The 10258-nt window shown below is 41.2% G+C and overlaps 1 protein-coding gene across 1 annotated transcript in view; it reads right to left on the bottom strand.

Moving 5' to 3' along the window:
• The window catches only part of TRIO (trio Rho guanine nucleotide exchange factor), a 229487-nt gene extending 220014 nt beyond the window's left edge, over positions 1-9473 (bottom strand). The window contains exon 1 of the mRNA XM_077749451.1: positions 9414-9473. Within this exon, the coding sequence (XP_077605577.1) occupies positions 9414-9468 (55 nt within the window). The 5' untranslated portion in view covers positions 9469-9473. The remainder of the gene's footprint in view (positions 1-9413) is intronic.
• Between the last annotated feature and the right edge of the window lie 785 nt (positions 9474-10258).

Genomic DNA, 10258 nt, shown 5'->3' on the forward strand with positions numbered 1-10258 from the left:
GAGATTGGCATTTGAGAATTTTACAACAGAACTAAGTTACCTTAAGGTGTTTAGAAAAATTACATCACATACTAAGTACAACCCTCAGGTGACTGGCAGGTGCAGCCCTCATTAACATACCAAAAATCCTAATGAAGTCTGTTGGTATTACTGAACATTTCTGGTGAAATTTCTAGATATATTTTATTACTCCCATCACTGTTTTCAGAAAATAAAACAGAGAAGGGAAATCTAGCCTTCCCAAGAGGATCCTTCCTTAGTTTTACAGCTCTGGTCATCTGTCTTCAGAGGAATAGCAATAAAACCTCAAAAATTCAAGTCACAACATGAAACTCTTAATTAGTTTCTCATCTTATTTACTTCATCAGCAGAGGTAAAATTAAGCAAGCAAGCAAACATTAACAACAGAAAGCCAGATTCTTTCTTTTTAGAAAAGCCAAAAAAATGTTCAGCACAAGATGTTGGAGTTTTAAAAACACACTTCACCAATATGGATTTTTACCACTTCCTAGAATAATTAATAGTGCCTCTCAACAATAATGAAATTCGGGGAACCTGGGTGGCTCAGTTGGTTAAGCGTCCGACTTCGGCTCAGGTCGTGATCTCACAGTTCGTGGGTTCAAGCCCCACATCTGGCTCTGTGCTAACAGCCAGCTCAAAGCCTGGAGCCTGTTTCAGATTCTAGATCTCCCTCTCTGACCCTCCCCTGCTCGCTCGCTCGCTCGCTCTCTCTCTCTCTCTGAAATAAATAAAACATTAAAAAAATTTTTTTAAATAATGAAACTCAATTCTGATTCTGAACACTTAAATGATCCACATATACTATTCGGTCAAGCAATCCAGAAAAGTGTTAAATTATTTACAAATCCAGTCATTTGGGTATTAAATGGGAACAATGCTAAATCATAGCCACTGATACATGCTACATATGGTATCAAGTCCTTAACATACAGGCTCAGGTTTCAACATCACAGGACCCCATTAAGAGGTTTTATCATTCCGGCTTTATAATTAAAGATACTAATGCTTCAAGAAGGATGGGGGGAGGGGCTCTGGCTGGCACAGTCAGAAGCGCACACAACTCCTGGTCTCAAGGGTTGTGAGTTTGAGTCCCACATTTGGTGTAGAGATTTCTTAAAATAAATAAGTGAAATTAAAAAAAAAAAAAGACAATGGGGCTATGCCACATGGTCACATTTGGGTCCTTCACCCTGACAAGAACTTAACAAAATTTTTCACACTAGTAGTTTTAATTCTCTCTAAAGTAGCAAAGACATTCAGAAGGACAACTGAATGATGGTTCCTAAGTTTCTTTATGAACAAAAGGTACTATTAAAAGTAAGAAGCAGTACTGTTATAAATGCCAGAATGTCATCACCAAGTAATCTTCTGAAATATCAGATAGTATTTTTAGGGTAATACCTATGAGGGCCATTGGTATTTTGGGGGATTACCTCTTATCCCCAAGATAAGACAGGCAACAATTTCAGTATTTTTTTTTTTGTCTCCCAACACTTTGATACTTTTCAAAAGAGAATCCATCTCCCTGATCAAAAATATTGCAGATCCACATACAGAAATTTCAGTTCCTAAAATGTACTATGATATTTGGCTGAAAACATTCACCCCACCTTTGGTAAAGAGAACAGCATCTAACATCGTCCTGGACCAACATTCTAAACTCTTTAACGCAAAGTAGTATTTGACTCAGCAGGGAGACCAGGTGACAATGACCCACGTTCAACTCCTCCCTCTGGGTCATCGTGTCTCACAAAGCAAAGCAAGCAAGGCATATGCGACACCATGAGCGCAGAAAGGAGAATCCAAAACTGCCACCAAGGACACTCTCGTGGGAAACAGTCATTCTGCTCAGCAAGAAATAAATGCCAAGAGTGCACAGGAGCTCTGACCGCCTCTCCTGCTCTGCCTCGCCTGTCATCTGGGTGTCCCCCAGCTGGCAGCACTGAGGACAGTCCCCTGAGACTCGCCAGCAAGCTCATCCACCAAACAGGTTCTCACGTGTGTCCTTAAAACAGCATATTGAAACCCAAACTTGAACTTTAAGAGAAAAAAAAAAAGACTTTATCTTTTTCCTTTACCCAGAACAGAGCTTCAGAAAACTCACTGGGATAGTTTTAAAACTTCATCAAAAACCACTTATGAAGTAAAAACTGCATATTCTCTATTTAAATAATCATTGTTTTCACTTACTCACCTCCCTGCATCGGGGTGCATCTTCCAACCTGTGGCATGTCAGTCAGTGACAGGCAGGTGTCAATCACCCATCTGCTGGCCACGCCCCCTCCCATGAAGTTAAAAAAAAAAATCTGAGAACATAGTATGAGTTCAAAGAGGCACTCTGAGCCTCTAACAGGCTTAAAATCATTGCTACAAACACCTATTTGGATTACACTCTCCAAGATTTAACCTGGTGCCAATGTCATAAATGCAGAAGATACACAAAGGAGAATACCGTCCGGCTTATGGAGCACAAAAGTTACAGCTTTAAAGTTCTTCTTCCTGAACTAGTAACAAGAATGATGCTTTCACTCAACAAAGCTTCACTTACTGGATATACTAGTATATGCATCTGACGTCGACCTGCAGCCTCAGGGAGAGGCAGGTAGGGCACATCAGTCCTAGTTTATAGACCGGAAACACAGTGCCTTAGTTTCTACAATGAAAAGAAAAGGGCACTAAACCCATCTCCTGCAGGTACCAATGTTCAGGATATCTAAGAATGAATGGGTCAGAGTCCCTGGATTGTTACATGTCTGTAATCAGAAAGTACCAGCTTGTTAAGGATCGTCTGCCTATCTAAATGCTGTTTTAGTAAAACAAAAACAAAAAAACCAGAAAGTATAGTTTTTGTTCCTAATGACACTGTTGTATTTTTAATTCCTACAAAAACTGTGCTTCTTCTCCCCATTCTCCATTTTACTTCTGTAAGGCACCTTTCACCTTGTAGTAGGCTACTGGGTTTACGTAGTCCTTTGGTCTGTCTGTGTAACAGGCCAAGTGGAAGCTCTATGAAGAAAGGCATGTTTGCTCACTCACTGACATCAGTACACACTTTCAAGGCCTAGGAAGAGACTGGAACAAAAAGTATGCTCAATAAATAAATATTTGCGGAATGAGTGGATTCTGCACGAAGTTAATTAAAACTACCTACTATCGGCATCAGGAAGTTGAAAACAGATGTGCATAATGAACATTCCTACAGAAACACAGATGCTAAGTAGACTATGGTTCCAGTCCATGTGGGAAAGAAGGCCAAGGAAGCCTGGCATTATAGCTGCAAGTGTCTGTGTGACACTTCCAGAAACCCAGGGACACTTATTTTCTCTTCTAAAAGGTGAAACTCCAGGGAACGTGGGCTCTGGAGCAGCATGGCCCAGAACAACCACAGAAGCAGTTAGATTCCAAGTTGCCTCCTTTTCTCTAAATAAATTAGGAACACACCTTTCATCCAGCTCAAATGAACTTCTCTTGTCAGGAAGGTGTACTTACTCTGAGGAGTAAAATGTAAATCTCAGTGAATCAACTGTACTTCTCTCTGTATGGCCCTTATTTTAATTTCGGGATTACAGCCCTAGTGCAAATGATTCTTTACGCACCCTTCCCCAGGAGCAGGGTAATTCATAGATCATGAAGAGCAGATTTTACAAAAGGAAGCTCTGAAAAACCATGGTTTGTGAGAGAGAAATTGTGGCTCCAATCTATTAAGCCTGCTGTCACTAACCAAACTCTGTTACAAGGTGTCCACTGCTCCCCCCCACCCTCACTCTACGAGCAGCCAAGGCCCACAGTGGCCCCACAGCCCCTTACTTTCACATGCTTGCCTCCTGCCGCCAAGTCCTGACAACTAGAAACTGGTTTACAGAGTATTTCAAACAAAGACTGTACACGGACTCTGGATGGAGCACTTGGAAAGCCTCTGGCAATACCTAGCCCTTGGTCTGTCACCATGGCCCTGGGCTGTGCCAGATACTAACAGGAATACCCAAGATGGACGGGAGATGCCCTCTCCCTTTTCCAGAAAATGCAGAACTCTGCAAAAGTGAACCAAGAAGAGCAATGGTCAGTAGTCCAGTACGAACAGCAAACCTCTGGCCAGTCAAATCCCACCCTCACTTGCAAAGGTGAATGATGTTCCCCTTGCACCCCAAAAACAATTTCTTCTGAAAAAGCAACCCTAATGTCTACCAGTAGGCAACCGACTGGACCGAGTGCAGTACAGACACACGGCAACAGAGTTTACACAACTGTAAGAAGATGTGGCGTCTCTGTACTCATACTCTGCTCTCCAGACTAGTGTTTCAATGAAACAACAAGCAGAAAAAGCGGCGCACTGGTACCTTCTGGTTTCCCTCTGGGAGCAGAAGGGAGAATAGATGGAGAGAGGAAAGTGCTCAGATTTTACAAGGGTAAGAAAAAAAAAACCTAAAGAAAACAAAAACAGGCTTCCTTTGGCGGAGGGAAGGTACAGTAGAAGAGGCAGGGAGAGAAACACCTTCCTGTACTTTAACTTTTTTTAGATTTTAAGCCTGGAAGGATGTGCACATTTTACCTAAAACTGAAGCAAGACTGGGTGGTTGTTTTTTTTTTTAAGCTTTAAAAATGTAAAATGAAATGAAACAAATGATCTGGAGTTTCAAGTTGGCAGCAACTAGACAAGGAGCTATTCTATGGGATTTCACAGCTACAGGGCTGCGTGTTCCCGGGGGCATATACCCTCAGGACAATAAAACAACAACAGAAGCATCAAAATACACGTAGTCTCATAGTTTAGCAGTAACATCAGCGTTACAATGTAAACAAGCAATTATGTTGATGAGGGCAGGCACTAAGATTTTCACTATAAGGAAATGGAGATGGAAATATAAAATCAAAAAAATATATAATACCTGTAATCCTAAATTTGAATTAGAAACTTTAGTATAAAGTAATGACATCTTTTCTTGTTAAAAAAATACTCATATACACATTTTATATACACACACACACACACACACACATTGCCTGGATGTGTCCAGGGAGAAAGCACAGACATAGGGACCCACCTAGGAACAGCCAGCTTCTCTAGCGCCCTGTGCCCTTCTCACATGCAAAGGGACCAGGAGGCTTAGGGAACTGGCGACTGCAGGTGCGGGACAGGAATGGGGGAGCCGGCCTGACGCACTCTGTACATCATCAGCAGAAACAACCTGGAGGGCTAGAGGGCATGGTCTCAAGGGCCAATCTGGAGACACTGCCATTCGGTCAGAGATGAGAAAAAAATTATTTTTAAAATTTTTTTAAAGCTTATTTTTCAGAGACAGAGTGTAAGCCAGGGAGGGGCAGAGAGAGGATGACACAGAATCCGAAGCAGGCTCCAGGGTCCAAGCCATCAGCACAGAGCCCAAAGCGGGGCTCAAACCCACAAACTGCGAGATCACGGCCCGAGCCGAAGTTCAACCAACAGAGCCACCCAAGTGCCCCAGAGAGGAGAATGTTTTAATTGCATAAGAGATGAGAAAAAAACAGTGTAACTAATTAAAACACATCAAATATTAAAAATCACAGCTTTTTTTTTTATCAGTCTGAAATGACTAATGGTCATTTTTCATTCATCTAAAAACTGATAACAAGAATCAATCGTTTTTTCTGCTTTTCTTGTATTAACTCAGAGTAATCAAAAAACTGATGACGGGACACTTCTCTTAGAGAATATCTAAACCGATAAAGAATGGGATGCTGGAGGGTCTCTGTCAGTTAAGCATCCAGCTCTTGATTTCAGCTCAGGTCGTGATCTTACGGTCCTGAGATTGAGCCCTGCATCAGGCTCCACACTGTGGAGCCTGCTTGGGATTCTCTCTCTCCCTCTGCCCCTCCCCTGCTTATATGTGCACAAACATTCTCTCTCAAAAAACAAAACCAAAAAAAAAGATGTAATTAGAATGTCACCATTTTGCATTTAGTAATGAACTGATAATAAAATACCAGATTCTAAACCATGACCGCCAGTGAAAGCTTAACATCACGGAAAAAGAAACTGCCAACCACACCCCCTTCCCCCCCTCACAAATAAAACTCCCAGTAAAACTACCCACCACCACCCAGTACGGGTTTTTTTATTTTTGCCTTCTTCCTGCAAAATCTAAGCTAGGTCTCATCAAGCCTCAAGACCCAGCTCCTAGTTTACAGGAAATAAGGGGGAAGGAGAGGAAGGAGAACATGTTAACTGAGTACCCATGGGTGCAACCAGCAAAACTACAATGCAGGGAACTCTACAGGAAGACGCCCAGTTCCCTCATTAAATAATTAACACAGGGGGTAAGATAAATAAAAGGATAAGGAGTAAGAACCTAAAAACTGAGAGAAACAGCCATACGAACCAATTGCAATGTATATCCTGTAAAACAAATTGTGAGACAAGCAGGGAAATCTGAATATCGACTGGCTTTTTTTATATTAAAGAATTACTGCTCACATTTCAGTTTTGTTAATGGTGTTGAAGTTTTTTTTTTTGTTTTTTTTTTTTTTAAGGAATACAGATGAGTGAACCATGGATTCACGGAAATTCATTATACTATTTTCTCTCCTTTTAGATGCTGAAATGTTTTACGATAAAAAGGGGGGGAAAAGCATCCTTAAATCTGGTGGTGTTCAGTGAATTCCTTTGAGGTCCAAATCCTAATGGCATAGGAATCACATCAGTGGTTGAGTATACATATACATATGTTACATATTATACAGTAATACATACATTAAATAAAATGTTAAATATAAACTATAAAACACTTCTTTTACTGCCCCTACTTGTGACCGGAAGCATGAAATCAGGTTTGTCCCCTAACCTCGTTTAATGCAGCATCCAAAGGAACTGGTAAGTACTTTGCTGTCTTACCTATGTGTGGTGAGGACTGCTTTTTACAGTAGCTGGAGAGGAGCCTGAGGACCAGAAATATTCAAGTTCAAAGAATCCCTACTGGGTTTTTGTTTTTGTTTTTTTTTTTAAAAGAGATTTTGACCTAATAAGTGACTCATGGAATCACTGATCTTTTGGCCTGCTTTTTCAAAGCCCTGGTTATTCCATTTAGATTTAATTTACTAAAAGCTACTCATATCGAGAGCTTTTACAAATGCACCACAAATAAACATCCCCTAATACTTTTAAAAACAGGGTCAGAGCAGGAAGTAGATTGGCAGTTGGGAGCCAGGAGGTAAAGGAACAGGGGACAGGGGAGGGGCTTTTTTGGATGCGATCAAATGTTCCAGGATTAGACCGTGGTGATGGCTTCACACCTTGTGAAAACCCTAAAATCCACCAAATCATATACTTTTAAAGGATAGATTTTATGGTATGTGGATTATATCTCAATAAAACAGATTTTACAAAACAGGATTAGAAGTATACATTTTTCAAAAGTTTATTCCTTCACTGTTAACCTTTCACATAAAAAAATCACCCTACATAGTAACAAATGTGTTTTTAATTTAGTGTTTTTTCCCCTTTTCCTTCCCTAAACAAAATAACAGCAAGCCTAAGAAAATCAGCCAATGATATCATGCTAACATAACTTGCCAATTCCAGTTATAAAGTAGGAAATACTATAAAATTGTGGTGGCACCCACCAATTCCATTTCCCTATCACTGCTGCTGACTACCATCTCAGTAATTTAAAAGTTCTGTACTAGTAGTTTGCTCCAGTGAACTTCCCTCCCCACTAAAAAGACCCAATTTTAATGAACCCTGAAGAATTTAAAGTTTGATTATAGTCAAGATAAACTCTGAAAGACAAATGACTGTATTTCTTCAATTAGTTTAAAGGGAAATAGTTTCAGGTTTGATAGTAACTTAGATAGAAAACAACATCAAATGAGGGGTACCTGGGTGGCTCAGTCAGTTAAGCATCTACCTCTAATCTAGCTCAGGTCATGATCTCATAGTTTGTGGGATCAAGCCCTGCATCAGGATCTCTGCTGACAGCGCTTGGGATTCGCTTTCGCTTCCTCTCCCTCTCCCTCTCTCTCTCTCTCTCTCTCTCCCTCAATCTCTCTCCCCCTTTCAATCTCTCTGTCTCTTCCCCCACCCCCATCCCCACTTGTTCTCTATCTCTCAATATAAATAAAACAAGCAAGCTCTCTCACCACAGATCAACTTTAAAAATAAAAAACTGAGGAACACATGGAACTGGCTTTAAGCCTTCTTACTGACGCCCCTACTATTTATAAGCAGAGGCTTCTCCTTATATTAGCTTTAGAATCCACCTGTAAACTACAGAATCAGGAGTGGACGAACAGCATGAGTCCACATTATGCAGTTTGTCGATAAATCATTGGGAAACAGCAAAGACTACTTTTAAAACTTGGTGTATTAGAAGCCAAGAGAGGCTGCTTTGTTCTGTTTTGTTTTGTTTTCTTCTGTAGCACGTATTCTCAACTAGCTAAAGTATCTTTCTTTTCACAAACTTCTATCAACCTTCCAAATGCATTCTGAATTAGATTCACTTCAGCCAAGGCATCAAACAGTATTTAAGAGACGCCAGGAAACACCACTGGCCATAGAGGTGTGATTAGTAACAGCCCCACAAGGCGCTGCACCCTAAATATAGACCAGTCCCATGTGCCAAAAGGACACACCTAACATATAATAGCTGCTGGCAGCGTTATACATTTAAAATAAAATGTGTTCTAAAGGAGACTCAGATTGGCGTATCATGCCTGTTTGAGAAAGATAAAAAATTATCGGGGGAAACACATCCAGGAAGACTGTCTAAAAGCACATGGCAATCCACACATTTACTTCCTGCTGTAACAGAGCAGAAAAATCCACACACTTTGGTTTTGTAGCACGTGAACTCAGGCCAACAAGGTCAAATACCCAATGGCCCTTCGGTTCGTGTAGGAGGGAGCCCCCAAAGAGACAGCCCAATAAAGCCCCACAGCTGAGCCCCTATGTGTGGAGGAGAGCCAGATGCTCCAAAGCCTGAGACACAGGTCACTGGGCCTCCGTGGTCCACAACATGGGTTCCAAGAACCCCAGGACCATGGGACAAAAACACCAAGGAAAAGAATTCAGGACACATCCACGTACAATCACATTCCCATCACTTTTGGGGAGACTATGGACTTCTAAACAATCAGTTGTTTTACTTAACTGAATAGGGAAAAACCACCAAATGTTTGGTGAATGAAAGACTCAAAACGTATTTTAACCACCAATGCTATCAGACTTACAGTGGGTGCCTACCAGCTAAAAGAAAATACTCTGGGCACTAATTTCTCAAGAAAATGCTACAAGAACAAAGCAGTTAGAAATCCACGGGAACGCCAGCACTTCCGTGTGTGAGTGTAAGTTTTCAGACGCTGATGGTGTATCAGAAGCAGTCAAAAGGAGCAGTAACGTAGATCAGAAAGTTCAACTTTACCTGAAAGGTACGCAACTTTTTCCTTTAATATTGGCAAAACATCCATAGCTTTCATTTCATCGTTTTTTCGAAACCCTGAAAAACATAAGGAGAAAATCAAATTACAAGGTTGCTTGAGTGACATTTCATTTCTTATCCATTCTATCCTGTCCCAGTACAGCAGCTTTACTCACACCCATTAAATCAACTGCAGAAACAGCATGTGAAAGTATCCAGATTCTATGAAGGAAAGACTCTGATCACAGAATTATCTTCTATTTTAACGGCAAATATCGATTTGCACACAGACCCAGAGGCTCCTATACCGAACAGGCCCCAGGCCATTTGTAGCAATAAAGACCTTGTCCCAAAAAAACACAGGATGTGAAACCAGTCTGGATCATCTCAAAAATCATTTGAATCCTGTAGATTACCTTAATCTGGCAAATAAACACTGGCAAATAAAGAAAGCGACAGTATCATGTTTTAAACACTGAGGTTGGTGCATACGAAAGCCCGTAGGGGGAGCTCAAAGTCTCCTCCTACCAGAATCCACTGCAGTTAAAAATAAACAGTGGCAAGGAGAAGAGCAGGGATTATAAATAGCTGGGGACTGGCCACAGCTCCCTCTAGGCTCTATCCTTGCAGGCTTTCTGGGTCATGCCCCCCGGAGGAATGTCACTGGCTACTGGGGTAAAATGGCCCAATGCCACCGGCCTCTGAGGATGGCTAAGGGCTGCTTCTCAGTGTAAACCAACTCTCACCATGCCCAATTTTGCAGAAGGCAAGTGGAGATAATCACGGAAAAGAAGCACACAGCAAGCAATTTAGGCCAAGTCAACATCCATCTAAGCAAAAGGAATTCA

This window comes from Crocuta crocuta, unplaced genomic scaffold, assembly GCF_008692635.1.
Source record: "Crocuta crocuta isolate KB4526 unplaced genomic scaffold, BGI_CrCroc_1.0 scaffold89, whole genome shotgun sequence".
Lineage (NCBI taxonomy): Eukaryota > Metazoa > Chordata > Mammalia > Carnivora > Hyaenidae > Crocuta > Crocuta crocuta.